General features: G+C 38.5%; 1 protein-coding gene and 1 long non-coding RNA gene across 14 annotated transcripts in view; one reads left to right on the top strand and one right to left on the bottom strand.

Moving 5' to 3' along the window:
- Window positions 1-19,097, bottom strand: part of ntsr1 (neurotensin receptor 1 (high affinity)) — a 160,990-nt gene that overhangs the window by 91,236 nt on the left and 50,657 nt on the right. For all 12 annotated transcript variants that reach the window (XR_015523367.1, XR_015523370.1, XR_015523368.1 and 9 more), the window contains one exon: window positions 9,801-9,885. Coding sequence is in view for 3 of the 12 variants with exons in the window: in XM_087306782.1 (XP_087162908.1) it covers window positions 9,801-9,885 (85 nt within the window). In the remaining 9 variants the exon portion in view is untranslated. The remainder of the gene's footprint in view (window positions 1-9,800; window positions 9,886-19,097) is intronic.
- On the top strand, window positions 14,493-17,459 carry LOC147831265 (uncharacterized). Of its 2 annotated transcripts, none has more exons than XR_015523392.1 (2): window positions 14,493-14,562; window positions 15,975-17,459. It is a non-coding gene; the product is annotated as an uncharacterized LOC147831265 (long non-coding RNA). The 2 variants fall into 2 exon arrangements; XR_015523391.1 differs by lacking the exon at window positions 14,493-14,562 and adding an exon at window positions 15,165-15,399.

The following is a 19,097-nucleotide window of genomic DNA, read 5'->3' as shown; positions in this document are numbered from 1 at the left end:
AGGCGGAAGCAGCCTGGCCCGCAGCTATGTAAGCTCTAGCTCCGAGGGAGGTAGATAACTTACAGGCTTTGGATGGGAGACGAGGCGGACCCCGCCAAGAAGAGGCGCCGCGCGGATTTACCGCCATCGCGCACTCAACCTGAGGAATCGCCACATACCCCCTGGCTGTTTCACCATCAAGAGTGGTTAGGGTGGAGGAACATGAAGCACGAGCAGAAAAATGTGCTTTACAAGACCGCGTGAGCCTACTGTGCACCTCCGGGAAGAAGGGAACGCCCCTCTAGTCGGTCCGGCCGCGGAGCTGAGGGATAAACCATCTCCAACCCGCGGCCGAAGCAGCCCGGGAAAGCACGGCTAACATGTCCGTTTCAGGATCCGTAGTGACAGCGCTCACCAGCCCGAAGGGGGCGAGCGGGTCTGGATCATCATCGGACAATGAAAGCCCACCCTCCGATGCCGCGGTGGACATCTGGTCTCCGGTGTCATCGGGCGTAAGGGCTACCATCTGTTAGACGGATCGCTTCCCCCGCCCGAAGCTTGGATGGAGCGCTTAGAGGAGCGGGAGGTCCGCGGGCCCGTGGGCGACGGATTATCTCTCGCTGAAACCCTCAGATCTGCCCGAGTGCCCGCTGCAGAGCAGGGGACAACTGGGGTGGTTCGCCCTTTTGCAAAGGCTAACCGCGATCTTGCGCAACAGTCATGGCATCGCAATGACGACATGAACTATCCGCGAGCAGCGCATTAACATGCTGGACCCCCAGACATGTAACGCAGTGCCCGCGCCCATCATCCGAGGACAGGAAACCACCGCATCCAGAAACGCACAGTCGGAGCGCCGTCCTGATAAGGACGTGCTGCACGACTGTGTTGCTCTTTCTGTGAAGTTTGCAACTTTATACGCACCGCTCTGGAGGACCGGACCCAAAGAACGCCAGGCAAGGGAGAAACCCAGCTCGACCGTCTGCCACTGCGTGTACACACTCTGGACCGGGAGAATGCTCTCGTTCGCTCAGAATCGCTGGTCACAGCAGGAGGAACCCTCATCGACTCGATCAGAAAGTCTCTGAAGCGAAAAGGATAGCGTCTGCTGGCGCCAGGTGAGCTTATATACTCAGTTGATTGCTTATGCCGCTCACCTGCGCAGGCTTGCGCTGCCAATTCATTCTTAATTGGCCCGTTCAATACTCTTTCAGATGAGTAGCTTCTGAACCGAACCTCCCAATGCGTGGATTTTACAATCAAATCCACTTATAGTGCTGAAGTTCCCCCCGAAGGGGAACTGGAAAGCATAGCGTCCCAGACTGGCAGAGTTCGGGCTGTCACATCCTCGGAAGTGGAAAAGTGCTCTTTCATTGGTGTTTGCGTGGCAGTGAAAAGTGCCGTTGGAAATGGGGCCCGACCCTTCAACAGGGAAAGAGCAAATTCCCTCTTCTCCGGATGACCTGTGTTAGGGATGCTTCGTGGTTCGTTTACCAGTGTAACAGAAATTAGCTCATTTTATGAATATTAATAATCAACAATAACGGTTTATTCTTAATTATTAATATTCCGGCTTAAGCTTCAGTCAATTTGGTCAAACAAACATGATTGTATATGATCATGCACCGAGCGGATTCCCAGATTATGAATATTAATTATCAACAACAACAAATTATCATTAATCATTAATATTCCAGATCAATTTATTGTTAATTTATTGTTAATTTATTGTTAATTTGACTAAACAAACACAAGCAGAGCCGCCACTTTTCCGAGCGGATACGGTAATGATCTATTCATTTAGAAAAAGGGAATTTAATTGCTACTTCTTGTGAAGTAGATTAATCATTCATAAGTTTTAAACAACTTATAATAGCTAGGCAGGGGGAATCTGTATTTCAGTGACATTTTCTCGTGAGGCAAACAATACAATTCATTTGATTATAATGGAATTTATTTACTAGTCAGACGTAACGAACAAACAAACGCACAAACATACATTAAACACAAAACCAAGGTAAACCACGTGGAGATATCGGGTCTATAGATCGTGTAACAACAAAGAGAAATAGTAAAGCTAGGAAATAGAGATTTCAGATTTTTCAGAAAAGAGTGACAAAACTTTCAGTTCCACACACACCATTAAGGATCACCAAGATTATAAAAAACACCTTTTTGATAAAAGGGGCACAGCTTAATCGCATAACTAAAAGTACCTGGACTTAAGGTCTGGGGTCTCTCTCTTTATGCTTTCGTCCTGATGAAACTCCTTTGATGTCCTTCTTGATGCGTTGAGTTTGTAATACAGTTCTGAGGAACGCGATCACATACTTTAAACTGAGTGTACTTTGCCGGAAAATAAAGAAAAGCGTGGCGGGAAAAAGTCCATGCGGCTTAGAAGAGCCGCGTGGCCCAAAGGGCCACCCTTTTGTGAGTTCTTTGTTCGGACGATCTCTGAGGATGTTTGGGGAGAAGTCTGGTTATATCTGCGGGTCATGTGAGAACCCGTTCAGCATTCTGACCAATGATTTCAGGGGAAATTGAGCGCGCGAACCTTCCTTTGTCTCGAGGCTGCTCGTATGCAAATTTGAGTGTCCGCCCAAAGAATGCGGACAGGCATTTAATACAGGGGATTAAAGAATAAAGCAATGCGAGTTATGGTCTTGCTCTATGCATCATGTGTTGTAAAATGTCAGCAGAAACCCATCGGTACCAAACATGGGGGGTTTAAAAGTACATCAACATGATTTTTCACATCCTCATATTATTTATGCTTTAAACAGGCCTAAAAGAAACAGGCATACAGGTTATAAGATAGGTTACACAGGTAAGAAAGTCAGAAATGAGATACAAAGTTTACAAAACATAACACCTTAGTTTTGTCCTGGTTCAGAATTTGATGAGTTCATTTTCTTTCTGTCGGAACAGCCTCGTGTGTGTGTGTGTGTGTGTGTGTGTGTATTTGGGCAGGAATGTCTTTGAAGCTCCCTGCTTATCTCTCCAGTCCCCCTGGACAACTTAAGCTGTCACAAAAATCCAGACTTCTTGGAGCCAGGAGTCGTAAAACCCATGCGAAATACTCAAATCAAATAGTAAATATCAAATACTAAAATCAATAAGTAATTTTATCTTTGGACTGTACGCTACACCAGCCTTAACGGCGCCCTGGGCAGGGGGGAGCTGCCTGCTTTCGTGGTGCTTGAGAACCGGAGGCGCGGGCGGGGCCGGGGCAGCTCCCGTAGGCGGGCGACTTTGATGGGGAGTAGCAGATGTGTATGGCTCGGCAGACGGAGCGGGCTTACTGTCCCGCCAAAACCGGATTGCTCTCTCACCGCCTTGAATTCCTGGGTGAATTCACAGATGATGTCGCTGAACAGGCCAGCCTGGTATATGAGGGAGTCAAGAAAGCGGACTTTGTCGACTTCGCGTATATCAGCTAGGTTAAGCCAGAGGTGGCGCTCCTGGACCACTAATGTGGACATCGTCCTCCCCAACGCACACGCAGCAGACTTAGTGGTCTAAAGAGCATAGTCGGTTGCAGTGCGGAGCTTGCTTCGGACCCAACCTCGTGCAGCTGGGCCAGCACCTACTCTTGGTAGCACTGGTAGGTGGTCATAGGGTGCAAGGGGGAAGCAGCATGGCCCACAGCCTTGTAAGCTCTGGCTCCGAAAGAGGCAGAAAACCTACAGGCTTTGGACGGGAGACCAGACGGACCCCGCCAAGAAGAGACGCCACGCAGACAAAGATTGACCGCAATAGCACGCTCGACCTGAGGAATCGCCCCATACCCCCTGGCTGCTCCACCGTCAAGAGTGGTGAGGGCGAAGGGACACGCAGCATGGCAGAAAAAGGTGCCCTCCAAGACTGTGCAAGTCTACTGTGCACCTCTGGAAGAAGGGGGTGAGAGACTTCAAAGGCTTGGCCCTCTTGTCCTCTACGTAGCACCCATCTAGTCGGTCCGGCCGCGGAACTGGGGGATAAACCATCTCCAACCCCATGGTCGAAGCAGCCCGGAAAAGCACGGCTAACATGATCCGTTTTGACAATGCTCACCTGCCCGGAGGGGGCAAGCGGGTCTGGATCCTCGTCGGACAATGAAAGCCCACCCTCCGATGCAGCAGTGGACGTCTGGTTCCTGGTGTCGTTGAATGTAAGGGCTACCATCTGGTTAGACGGATTGCTTCCTCCGTTCGAAGCTTGGATGGTGCGCTTGGAGGAGCGGGAGGTCCGCGGGCCCGGAGACGACGGATAATCACCCACTGAAACCCTCAGACCTGCTCGCAGTGCAGAGGACAGCTGGGGTTGTTCGCCCTTTTGCAAGGGCTAGCCGCGATCTTAACTGCGCAACAGACATGATGAACTGCCCACATTAACATGCTGGAGCCCCAGACATGCAACGCAGTGCTCGTACCCATCATCAGGGGACAGGAAACCACCAGAAACCATCATCCGGAAACAGTAAACCATCCAGAAGAATGAGTTCATCAGACGCAGGATTTAAACCGAGTTCATGCTCAAACGTGTCAAAACATGTTGACATGCATTTTTCGAGCTGCGCCACTGAGACTGCTGAGAGTACTGCAACATTTTACACCTATAAATTGGACTATTTCTTTTTTTAATTACCTCAGTGCGATGTTCAGACCCAACTGTGTTAATCGCATCAGCTAAACTCTCCCCACTCTACTTTTTTCTTTTGTTGTTAATTCCGGACGACAAACTTGCAAATAACATCGCTTTTCTCCGGTCGACCTCCGAAAGGAGCACCTGCAATTCACATTCTGTTCAAAGTTTCTGTTTTCGCTTGCTTTTTACCATTGCTTTTTCATTGGGTTTTGACAAAGTAGTCATTAGCATATTCATACGGGATAGGATGCAGGGAGGGGTTTTGTGCTCGTGCATGTTGCGCTCAGTTTCACGTTCATTCAGATGTACAAAAGAATATGCGTGGGATTCGGCGTACGCAGTGTTTCATACATCTGAATTTTTGTCTGGGTACGCACATTTACAGCTTTGTGCGTACGCAATGTTTTAGTATGATTTCCACGCAAGTCTTCGTACATGAGGCCCCAGGTGCGCAAGCTGAAGCTGCCAATTCATTTGGCATTTCACTGGCCCGTTTACATACTTTTTCAGACGATTGGCTTTCTGAACAAAGTCCCCATACATGGATTAAATCCACTTATACCATTGAAGTTCCCCAATCGAAAGGGGAACACATTTCAGCAGGTAAATAGTTCAAATGTATTGGAACCTTAAACATAAAAGCTCTTTTACCAATAGATCTTTTTAAACTATGAAAAAAAAAAATAATAAAATAAAATAAATAACAGAACAGAATGTCTTACACAACTTGACATTACCCTGATAACCTTGTTATAAATCTGTCATAAACATGATTGTTATGAGGTCATTTTAACTGTTATCAATAATTTTCTGATCACTTTCTCAATGTGTCATTACTCTGTCAAATAATTTTATAAAAGCACTATTAATATTAAATGACAATTAATTATCTATATTGGCAAATTTAATTTGTACCACTTTAGTTCAAGGCAAAAAAAATATATCAATGACACAGTAATAAAATGAATTTCACAATTATAATTGCCTCATGATTTAGCAGCTTTATGACCAGCTTTGTTGACTTGTCAATGCTACGTTGTGATAATAAAGACATCTCAAACAATGTCACCTCGGCATTTAAATTGACATAATGACACTTAATAACAGTTGTTATTTTAGCATAAATAAAATATCACATTCATGACATATGTCATGTCTTGATTATAAAGGTTTCATGATAATTTAATGAAAACCCCTTCAAATAAAGTGTTTCCCATTTAATTTTCATGTTAGTCAGGTTATTTCTAAATCTAGTCGAAAGTTACTGCATATGGTTGAAGTAGTTCACGCCTGACAACCGCAGCATTAATTTGTGTGCAGCTGCTGATTAAAATCATGTATACAAGCTGACCTTTTCAGATTAGTTCACACCTTGTTTGTAGTGCAGCTCTGTATACATTATAAGCCGAACATATGGCACATATTTATTGATCCATCTCTAAATCACAGAAGAACTCCCAGAAATCCCTACCAGCACCAGATGCATCATGATTTATATGCAGTGCTGCAGGTGAGCGCTGTTCAGAACAAAGCATTGATTTGCAGAGATATAGTGTGTGAAAGTGGTTATAGATTTTGCTTTGTGACATTCTATGTTATCATATATTGTAAGCTCTTTTATATGTTATTTATTGGAAGCTTCTGATCTTCAGCAACTCTGCATCTATGTACACGTACAATTTTCACAACAGCCAATTGTCACTGGTGGATGATTTGTGTTTCAACAGTTTACAAAAAAATTCCAAATGAAGAGTTTAGATGCAAAAACCTTGTTTAATGTAAAATGTTGTTTTATATTTTCTTCTAAAATAACCGTCTTTCTCAGACTCCTTTGTGTAGGCTTAGTGATTTTACTTTCATAGTGAGGAATAAGTTATTTTTATTACCTTTAAAGTGAAATAACTGAACATAAACATTGGAGGCTCATTTATTTTTTGATTGTTTATATAGCAGACCTTTCTGGTCTGATTAATTTGAGTGGTTAAAGGTTTCTCTTAAGTTGTCCTCTCAACTTTCTAAAAGTTTTGGTTTATTAGATGTTAAAATTCAATTTGTATCAACCAATATTCTAATTTTGGAGAAACTTTATATTCATAAATGCAAGTGCCTTTAAACAAAACCACTGTTTTTCCAAAAGGAATTTTGGTTAAAATGTAAAACTTTGTAAATGTTTTTTTTTTCTATGTTTATTCTCTGTTTAAATTTTATTTATTTGTATTATGATCTTGTTGATTTGATAATTATTTGCTCTCTGTTCTGTAAACGTAGACGAAAGTTGTTAATCGAATTTTGCCTTATTGTATTTGTGTTGTAATGCAATTAAAACAAAACAGTAAGCTGAGAAAAATGCTCATTTTAGCAGAAAATTTCAGACAGCATTTAGAGTTTTTTGCTTTTGAACTCTTCATTCATTCATTAATTCATTCTTTTTTGGCTTAGTCTCTTTATTAAAGGCTCATGACATCCCCCACTTTCGGTTCAGGTCTACTAGAATTTTTTCAAAAGATGCATCATAATGGGCGTGGAGCTCCGCGAGCAAAGGGCAGGAGTGCGCATGTCCAGCAGGGGAGAAGGAGGGAAGCGAACAACTGTTGTCAGTTGGCTGAACTTGGCTCACAAAATGAGACACAAACCGTGAGGAGACCCATGATTTTATAGTTTACACAGTTAAAATGCAAAGAAATAAACAGTAATTTAATGCCCTGCTACATACAGTAACCACAATTTATATCACTATAAAGATAATCATGGTCATATAAACATTATAAATGAGAACTTTTTTCTCAATCCCCGGGTCTGAATTATAGGTCTGAAAGCAGGCTCAGTGCAGCAGGTCTCTTGCCCTGTCTATTTTAACCAGTAGCTCTGTTGGTAATCTAGAGGGTTTAGGCAAACACAGCAGCACGGCGATGTGTCTGAATGTGAACGAACTCCTGATAAAAGACAACGCCTGCCATTCTTTAATTCTCGTACTGCTCTCCCGACAAAAAAGCTTGCTGCACACAAACAGCTTTGCTGTATCGGCCCTGACAGCATCGCGGGGAAAAACATGCAACAAACCCCATGGATCATGTAAACAAACACATACGGCTCTTCTTGAACAGCTAAATACTGTGTGCCGTGGGTTCGTGTCTAACAGCTTGGCACTGGCAGGTCTGTCTTGCCTTTGGAAAGCACGCACAGTCATAAATAATTAAGAGGCCGGTTCTTCTCATAGGATAAAAAAACTCTGCTATGAATAATAATGAGAAACCGACGCGTCACCTTTGAATTTGCAGTTTTGCGCTACGTCGCCGATTTTGATCCCGCCCAAAAAATTATTTTGTACCCAGAAGCAGAAATTAGCTGGTGCTAACATTGTCTTAACTGATGCTTAACACACACAAATCTGTTAAAATAAAAAAAGGGGTTGCTGAATGATCGAATGAACCGCCAACTTATCCAGCATGTTTCCAGCTGCAACCCAACCCAATAGGAAGCACCCATACACTCATTCATACACATACACTATGGACAATTTCGTTCATTTATTTTCTTGTCTGCTTAGTCCCTTTTATAATCCGGGATCGCCACAGCGGAATGAACCGTCAACTTATCCAGCTGGTTTTTTACGCAGCAGATGCCCTTCCAGCCACAACCCATCTCTGGGAAACATACACACACACACATACACACTCATACACTACGGACAATTTAGTCTATTCAATTCACCTGTACCGCATGTCTTTGGACTGTGTGCTAAACCAAAGCCCCCTGAGGAAACCCACGCGAACGCAGGGAGAACATGCACACAGAAACATGCAAATAACTCCACACAGAAACGCCAACTGAGCCGAGGTTCGAACCAGCGACCCCAATGACTTTCTTGCTGTGAGGCGAACTACGGACAATTTAGCTTACCCAATTTACCTATAGCGCATGTCTTTAGTGATGCACAGGACTGTGAACTTTTGACATGAGCAGATCATGATAAAGAGTTCACAAAGTAATTGACCAGCACAAACTCGCTTATTTCGATTGGAAAATGCAACATGTGATTAATAAATGTTTTCCCAAATGTGGACAACAGATGAGAAAAAATACAAAGAATAAAACAAAAAATTCCTGTGGTTTTTTATGCCAAAATAGTTATTATTATTATTATTATTATTATTATTATTATTATTATACTGCCACAAATAATAATAATAAAAATAAAACACAAAATTAGATGTATATATTAGATGTGGCGAGGCAGTGGTGCAGTAGGTAGTGCTGTCGCCTCACAGCAAAAAGGTTGCTGGGTCTCGACTCAGTTGGTGTTTCGAACCTCGACTCAGTTGGTGTTTTTGCGTGGAGTTTGAATGTTCTCCCTGCCTTCGCGTGGGTTTCCTCCGGGTGCTCTGGTTTCCCCCACAATCCAAAGACATGTGGTACAGGTGAATTGGGTAGGCTAAATTGTCCGTAGTGTATGAGTGTATGAGTGTGTGTGTGAATGTGTGTGTGGATGTTTCCTAAAGATGGGTTGCGACTGGAAGGGCATATGCTGCGTAAAAAGCTGGATATGTTGGTGGTTCATTCTGCTGTGGCGACCCTGGATTACTAAAGGGACTAAGCCGACAAGAAAATGAATGAATGTATATTAGATGTTTCTCTCTATTACTGTATATAATAAATACGGTCCCACTTTATATTAAGTGGCCTTAACTACTATGTACTTACATCAAATAATAAATACAATGTACTTACTGTGTTTATAATGTATTTGAGAACACTTGTGGTGCTTTTGAGTTGGGATAGAGGTTGGGTTATGAACAGGTTTGGTGGCATGGGTAGGTTTAAGGGTGGGTTAAGGTGTGGGGATGGTCAACAGTGTATTTACAAATGTAATTACAAAAGTTAAATACAGATATAATTACATACATGTATTTAATGAAGCATAAGTACACAGTAAATACATGTATTTACACAATAAATACATTGTAACAAACTATTAGTTCCTGTGTAAGTACATATTAGTTAAGGCCACTTAATATAAAGTGGGACCATAAATACAATAAAAAAAAATAAAAATGGCTGGAAATTTTCTTGACCAATAGCTAGTATGGGAAATTATATATTTATGCTGTGTCTTAGCTGATCTAGTCTGGTATGAGAAAGCAAAATTTCCTTTGATCTTTATTGATATTTCAATAAGCTTTTAAATTAAAACTCACGTTGTCCATTCAGTGACATAGCAGTACATTAGTCTCCGGGCATGGTAGGGCAGCCAGCACACCACAAAAGCAATGACCACGGCCCCTGTAGAGAATAAAATAAAAGAAAATTAATAGGTAAAACTGAGTCATAATAAGCAGCAGTATCACATATGTAAATGAACCATTTTAGGAGCCCCGATGGTGTAATAGTCACATTCACCAGAAGCAGATTTGTTTCCCTGATAGAAATGGATTTGCATCTGCCAATTTTATATGAGCAATTTATTATTTTGTCCACTGATCTGTCTCACTTCATTATTTCACAGATCCCATTTCAGTTTATACTTTCCCTCCGGCTCTGGTCTGAGTCAAACAAGGATTGACTCTGTAATCTCCGCTGTGTCTTTGTATGAGACTCTTAAAATAAGGCACAAGACTATTGATTTCTCACATAGTGTGAGGTGGTGACAGATCACTTCTGCTTCCTCCTGCTGTCTCAGTGCTCTTCTTACACTTCATATTGAGGCTTTTTGAATCTAACTCTTTTTTTTTATTGCTTTATCTTACTAGTCTGCCTTCATGTACCTCAGTTTTTGTAGGACATTTTAATGGCTATCTATTGATAAATTATCCTTGGTTTAAGAGAAAGCTTTTCCAATATAATCTGACTTCAGGAAACTATGTGGACTGCAACAGTTATCTCAAAAGTGCTATTTAAAGATCTGAAACAGGTGTACAGGCCAAACGTTTAGTATAGAAAACTTAGTCGACAACTAGAAATAAAGCAGCGAGGGATATTTAGCAGGTACAATCTCCATAGACAATGTTTTCAGGTGGGGTAACATGCCAAACTACACCTGCATTTCTAGAGTCAGCTTCTTCATGGCAAAATGGCAGAATGTCAATACAGTATGTTTGTGTAACAAACTCTAATAAACTGGCATTAATTCCTTTTCTGAAGCAGTTTATTTTTATCAAGAATGCAAATGCTCTATTAGTTTCCAAAGGTAAAAAACAAATTGTAATCATGTACACCCACAGTGTTATTCAATGTGTCTTTTGTAAATATTTAAAATATTGGTGTCTGGGATGGAGAGACCTATGCATGATTCATTTTAATTTGAGATTCAACTAAATTTTGGTCATAAACAGCTATAGAGACAATTTTCTAGACCAGGAAACAGTATTCCAGATGTCACAACTTAAGCGGATTCATGAAACAAAAAATATTTTTGATGTAAACTGCAAGGTTAATTTAGTAAATGAAGACTAAGACAAAACTGTTTCAAGAGTTCACACTTAGATATGCTTGGCGTTAATAGCAGGTGTGGCATGCTGTTCCGGGTGAGAACCCTGAGTTTAGAGATAACTGAGCCCAAGGCTCCCGCCTGGTCAATGAACATATAAAGGGGGTCCGATATCAGGTACAATAGGTCTCGAAAACTCCCCATAGAAAAGGGAGGAAAAGGGGGAGATGGGGTGGAAGGGGGGACTATGAAAGTTTATGAAACTTCACAAACATTTTCGTCAACTTAAAAAAAAAAAAAAAAGAAATCACAAGAAAGCAAGAAAAAGAAATAATTTTCCTGAAAATGTTGCTTTAAATTCTAAATCTCTTCAAATTACAGTTAAGTAACTTTATTTTAACTAGTTTCAAACTGTAAAAAAGGACTGCATAAGCACTTTGTTTGCACCATATCATACAATTTAGTACGATTTGTTTATTCCCATTGACAATCGGGTTTAGGGGTGGGTCTGGTGCCGCCCCTCCTTTTTAAAATCACACATTTTCGTACGACTAATAGACTGTAGGTGAATTGAATAAACTAAATTGACCATAGTGTGTGCGTGTGAAAGTGAGAGGGTGTTTCCCCCACTGTAAAAAAATCATGGTTGCTCAAAATTTTTAAGCTGAATCAAATTACCCTTATAAGTCCATTGAACTAATATTATGTAAAACTGACTTAAAACAGCTTGCGCAACTTCATAAAATTAATTTAGAAAACATTTAACTTAGTTTAATACGTTACAATGACTTAAAAAGATATGCTGTCACCAGGGTCGGAGTGGGACTCCTTTTCAGCCCTGGAGTTTCAAGCATTAGATCGGCCCACCTCAGTTTACGACTGACTATATTAAAATAAGGTCATTTCCATTTCAGTTTGTAATTACACTCTCACGTCTTTTTCAAGAAAACAGCTGCTTTAGAACTTCAAATGTTTAACAACCTTACAGTTTTATATGTCTTAACAATAAAAAAGAAAAAAAGAAAAAAAAAGAATTACTAAGGTGAGGATCGAACACGGATCGACAACGTCGAAACGCAACGTGCTGACCACTGGACCTCAATGGCGCCGTTATGCATGTGTGGCCGGAATAATAGTTGATCATTACCCTGCAGGCTGTATTTTGCTCATGGGGCTGCAAGACAATAAATAATAAGAGCGGAGCTGCGGCAAAATAATGAATAAAAAGAGTGAGGCTATGGTCAAATAAATAAATAAAGGGACTAAGCCGAAAATAAAATGAATATAATAATGAATAAATAAAACAGTAAATTTTAACATTATTTCTGCAGTATTGGGAAAGCTAATGTCAAACTGATTATTGTAAAGGAAGCCTTTGCTGACAATGTGTTTAGAATATATATCTTAACATGTGTATTAATGTGGATTTAAAGCTCTAAATATAGTTGTATTAATTTATTTGTATTTAATTTGACTTTTATCACACTTGGACAAACATGAATTCATTGAGAATGAGATTAGTGTTAGGCAAATTCCCATCTGACATAATACAATTCCATGACCCTTCAGATTGTGCAAACTGAAATGACAAATCGTAAATGTATTTTTTTTTTTTTTTGCTAAAATGAGATTGTTGACTAAGTATTGTATTATGTGATCTACCATTTATTGGTGTGCAGCAAATAGTTGAGAGTAGCAGTATTTACTGTAAATATATAGAACATGAGATTTATATTTATTTATTTTCATTAAAATAAAACAGCAATTTAGCTCAAGCAAATCCATTTATTATCAAACGGTGGGCGGGAAGAAGCAGCTCATTTGGATTTAAAGCCACAGGCTACAAAAAAGCTACATAATAGTGGAAAGTCGCAGTATTTACTGTAAATACAGAGAACATGAGATTTATATTTATTTATTTTCATTAAAATAAACAACAGTTCAGCTCAAGCAAATCCATTTAATACCAAGCCACATACAACTTCTTGTATTCTTTATCCGAGAAGTGCTAATACCAAAGTTGTTTAATTTCTTTCTGGATCAATCTAGTCACCCATTTGTTACACAGATGGGGATTTAAATAGCTGTGTGTGAATAAGTGAATGTGTTTGTCTAAGAGAGAGAGAGAGAGAGAGAGAGAGAGAGAGAGAGAGAGAGAGAGAGAGAGAGAGAGAGAGAGAGAGAGAGAGAGAGAATTATGGAGGGTTTCCTCTATTCTTTTTAAAATGTCAGCAAAAAATGCTGACTCAGATTATCTCTGCTTTGTGAATTATATCCACAACCAACCTTCTGTTTTGATCTGCTTTTCTCACATGATTAAATCTTGCCCGGGGATCTTCTAGTTACACAAATTGAATTTGTATTTTCTTATATGAGGCTAGAAGCAATTAAAAGATAAAGCCCAAGAGAAGGACGTGGGAGACTGATAAATATTGGTCTCAGTTTGTTTCTTTTGAAAATGGCAATCTGTCTCCGAGGTTTATCTGGGATTTCCAGCGCTTGCAGTCACACTCGAGAGAAATAGTTGGTTCTTCTTTCGACACTTTATTGAGAAGCATAAAAATGTTGAAGAGTAAAATCACAAGGAGTGCAAAAAATTCTTATCAGTGCTCTCTGCCCTCACAACTTACATTACAATATAAACTTTTTCCATTTATAATGCGCCATTAATATAAATGTTGTTCTAATCCTTTCAGCACACTGCAGTCAAATGGCTGCCTGCATTAGGAATTTAGGCTGTAACACTTTCACTGCGATTAAATTGAATCCTTTGCTGCCACTCTAAATGATCTTGTTTTCTTTGATGAATTTTATTTTCTTCTCATTCCACCTGTCGGTCTCATCACCTTACCTCTAATGGAGTTGTAAATGAATAAGTCACTTTATATCTCGGTGTTAATGTGTAAGGGTGACGTTGGCACACAATCACGAATGAAATCTGTGAAATTTAATCGTGGACACACAATTGTCTGAAAACGCACACCCCCCCCCCCCCCCCCCCCCACACACACACACACACACACACACGCGCACACACACACGCGCGCACACACACACACACACACACACACACTTGTTTGTTTTTGTGAAAAGTGGGGACATTACATAGGTTTCCATTCATTTTATACTGTCCAAACCATATATTGTATTGCCCTCATTGTCATTATACAGATTTGTGTCCTGATATGTCACAAAAACACGTACACACTCACACACACACACACACACACACTGAAAAAAATGATTCTGACCCCTTGTAAATGTTACATGTTTTTATCTGGTTAATTTCACTGATTTTAATGTGTTATTTAATCCTACTTATTTTTTATTATTAATTTTCAAATTCACTGCTTTTGTTTAAAACAAGTTAATTTCATTCAATTAAAAGTAATTAGAAAAAAATACGTTTCATTTAATTTCCATATACTATCCGGTCTGCGCATGTGCAGACACTTTTTTTCCTGAAGGGGCCAAGGCGGGGAGATTGAACGTGATGCACTCATTTGAATGCTGCATCCAGCTCTGCATTTTCGGTAAGTAATCAATATATAATCATTGGTGTGTTATATATGTTACTTAAACAGGGTTCTGTTTACACTTTTAAACATTTTATAGAAAAATGTGTTTAGCTAATGCTAAATTGGTATGTTTTTATATCAATTAACGTTACATTAAATTAAATTACAACTAAGGTGTCAGCGATTAGCTTAACTACGTGAGTTGTGTAAGGTTAGTACGTTACGTTAGACTGGCCAAGCCTAACATTACATAACGTTATTCCTGACTGGCTGTAAGCATTTCTTCTAATCTTGTCAATGTGTTAACATTAGAACAAAATAGACCTGTGAAATCATGTTGGTAAAATGTGGTTAATGTGCACTGGCGGCAAGAATTTATGTTTCTACATAAACATAATGGCAGGCATAAGTTACGTTGGGTACCTGAATTTATCGTTTCTTTAAAAGTTTGTATTTTTTTTACACCCGTAGACCCGCCCCTGCTCTGAAGCTGACTGGCTCCGACCGATCGTGACGTCGCTCCACTTGCGCAAACCTAACCAAAGAGCTTCTTTGACCTAACCAACGATTGCAACGAACACTAGCCAATCAGAGGCAGGTCTTCGCGGAATGCGCGTAGGAAAAGTAAACAAGCTTCTCTTTCGTGGCAGCTGCATGGGTCGCAGTCCTCGTGGACTGTCTCCGACTCGACTTATCAGAGTTTAAAACGTAAAGGTGGGGGTGAAAGTAGATGTAGTAGAAGCATTCAAATGTTTCATAACTAAATTGCAGGAGATTTGCAGATGACACGAGAGGACCAGCTAGTACGACCACAGCCGATAGTCCAGTGAAAGACCAGGGTTTAGCTAGCAGGTTGATGTTGTTCAACTTTGTTTCTGCTCTAACGTTAAACACAAAGACCAATTATGTTGGCATTGCATTTATTGCTCCCAAATTTTAAACTAATACTTTTAGTATAGAAGTGGAACATGACAAATCCAAATACTAATAGAGTTAGTGATATGGCATGAAGACAGAATAAATAATTAATTAATTTTAATTAAATTAACAAATTCTTGACTTGTTGACTCAGTTATAATATCTCACAATGTACTTAGTAGTAGTAGGCTTGTGGACTGCATTGCGAAGAAATTTTTCTGTTTCTGATTTCACAAACAGTTTATAATAAATCGCCATATAATATGATCTGACACATTGTAAATAACCTTACACAATTATTTATTCTAAATCACTGTACATTTGTTTATATTTCATGCATTGTTGGTTTGTTAATTCACATGAACCTTTACTTAACTGACAAAAATATTTTCAATGGTTTTACTGACCAGTGTAATTATGTATTGTAAATATAAAGAAATTTAGAATTTGCAGGTCATTAAAATCTATTACATAAATTCATGTTTTTCTTATATTCTACAAATATACAGGACATTGAAGGAGATGGCATCCAGAGAGACCTGCAGAATTCCACCATGGGCGTATATGTCATCAACAAGGAGGGTGGAGAAATTGGAGCACATGATGACATTTATGTTGAAGGAGAAATCATTCTGGACAACATTGGATCTGTAGCCCAAGCATCTGCAATGATGCTGGGAGTCATCTATGTAGTGAACTTGGCCTACCCCAAAGAGCTGAAATACTCTTATGAATTCATTCAAAATGTGCTCTTGAAAATGGATGGAGAAAGACTTTCCCCCAAAGTCCTTGGACTAAAGAACAAAATCATTGCTGGACTGTAGGATTTCTTCAGCCGCTCATGTAAACGCTGCTAAGCTGCATTTTTAAATCTGGTTTGGGAGGCGATAGAAAACATATAGTATGATGTAAAATGCAGCCCTAGAAAATGTTTCAAACTGAAAACAAAGTGAGTGGTGGACTGTAATACATAGCCACTGGTGTGAACATTTAAAGTTGTCATTGGATTTAGTGGAATATTCACCTGAAATAAAAATTGCAATCCTGTAAATAGGCCAGGTTTCTATCCACACTCAGCACAAAAAGTATCCATCCATCCATTAACGCCATATGAATTTTAGAAGTTAAGCGCTTTGAGATAAACAGTTGATGATGTCTGCACCATTAAGGCATTGCATAAGAAGAGGACACAATGAGATGACGTCATTAAAAGAGCTCCAGTCAAAGTTCAAACAATGGGGAACCATGTGTAAAACATGAAATTATGACAATTCTTGTTAGTTTCATGTGAGAATGTTACAGCCTCCTCATTGCTTCACACAGATGTGATGTTTTCATTTGACACTATTTTTATTTTTTTTAGAGTAGCTTAAGCTTCAGTGGACATTTAAGTCACGTTTCATTTTATTTAGTAAGTCTGTTTCCATATTTATACACCAACTTTTTCACCTCAGCCAAACATAAAATCTATTTTGTTATATAACAATCTTTTTTTTAATTAGTATTTTTTTAATGTAACTACAGTTTTTTGTAATTTCAGCATCAGGTCCTCAGTGTGCACTGTGTTGCAGCTGTGGACAGTTCTTGTACTATAGCATTTTTTGTTCTGTATAGTACTGGTGTATTTTGTTACTTGTATATGTTTTGTTGTGTGTTAAAAGGCTTCCCTCCAAAGTTCTCCTGTGTGTGTATGTATACAGCCACTATTGTGAATATTTAAAGCTGCACTAATGATGTTTTGGAATATTGACTCAATGTAAGTTTGCAGTTAAATATAATCTCATGCAAGTTATTCAGTGTTCGCTGTCTTCCAGCTAATCTGGTGCACTTGTTTTGTTACGAATGGTACAATGTATTTTATGTTAGTGGATGATATACTGCATTTTGTTATAAGAAAACAATTTGAGAAATGATTACTGAGTTACATTACTGCCATTCTTTGAGAGAGCAAAAATATCTCTTGGATCACAAAAATAAAGTTAGAGTTGAAAATATTGGGTTTGCTTTATTTGTCTAAATATTAATGAAAGATACAATAGATTAAAAAAAAAATATTGGATTAAAATTAATTTTAATATGTAGAAATTAAACGATTAAATTGATCTGGTTGCACAAGTAATTTGAGTTAATTCTACTGAAAATAGTTTAGCTAAAATTATGAATATAATTAATCTGAAATTACTGAAAGAGATTAATAAACTCAATGTATAAAATATAAGTAGAACCACTTTATAAAATATAAGTAAACTCAACTTAAAAAATATAAATTCACTTAACTTAAAAAATATATCTGGATTTAGATAAAATTATTTTGTGCAACCCCTTGACGTAATAAAATTAAGTAAATTCAACATAACATTTTTTTCAGTGCACACACACACACACACACAAATATATATTAACCATAACCCCCTATCAATATATATATATATATATATATATATATATATATATATATATATATATATATATATATATATATATATATATATATATATATATATATATATATATAATACTTGTTAACTATGGAAGATATGGTCTCTTATAAATCTAGATTAATTAAAAATAAAAGCATAGAGTTTAAATGTAAATATACTGTTAAAATGAGGAGATGGACGAGAGAAATAGATACCAAATAAAGTCTAAATGAGAAAAAATGTACACATGAACATCCAACTAGAAACTGGCATCTTAAATGATTGATTTGTGTAAAAGAAATATAGATGTATTAACCTTTCAGATGAATCACATGCAAAGTTATTTTGTAAAACACTGACAGCCATTATAGTATATATGAAGACTTTAGAAGCAAAAACCTAAACTCTAAGTGCCGTCTGAATATTTCCTCTAAAATGAGCATTTTTTATCATGCTCCTGTGTTTATGTTCCGTAATATTACCTTTATGGCAAAGAATAAGTCATTTTCCTGATGTTTAATGTGAAATATCTCAACATAAACAACAGATGCTGAAAAAAATGTTTCATTTTCAATGGAAATTTCTGACGGCATTTAGAGGTTTTTGCATCTGAACTCTTCATATATTGCTCAACATAAATGAGTACACCCCTCACAGATCTCTCGTTTAGATGAATATTTTCTATAGGATGCTTTACAATAATATATTTGTGCATATACTGTACATGAGTTGGTACCAAAACCAAAATTGGAACTCATTTAAAATAAAAACAATTAAAGGGCACCTAATGTCCTTTGAATCAACTTTTGGAAGCTGTTTGGGCAGAACTGTGTGTAGATATAGTCCACTGTCATATTGAAGTGATAGAAACATAAGTCTCTCTTTTTTTTATTAACTGACGTTAAAATAGGATCCAAATTCCCATGATTTGGAATCCCTGTGGCGTAGGAGTGTAGTTTTTCCCACCCACCGAATTGATTGACAGGTGCCATGTCTCCATAATAACATGTATACACATGTCTACAGAACATTTTTTGCAAAGAAACTGGAATTCAAACATATGTTACAACTTTCTGTCATCATTTGCACCTCAATACGTTTTTATGTTATGTTTTTAATAGAGTGTCAAATTGCAACAATTCTTAACTTCTATAATCACCTCTTTCATCACCAACTTCTATAATCATTAATGTGTGTGTGTGTGTTTGTGTG

Source organism: Danio rerio, chromosome 23 (genome assembly GCF_052040795.2).
Source record: "Danio rerio strain M-AB ecotype USA chromosome 23, GRCz13ab, whole genome shotgun sequence".
In the NCBI taxonomy this organism is placed as follows: Eukaryota; Metazoa; Chordata; class Actinopteri; order Cypriniformes; family Danionidae; genus Danio; species Danio rerio.
The sequence above is the reverse complement of the archived record's forward strand: the minus strand, read 5'-3'. Positions and strand labels throughout refer to the sequence as shown.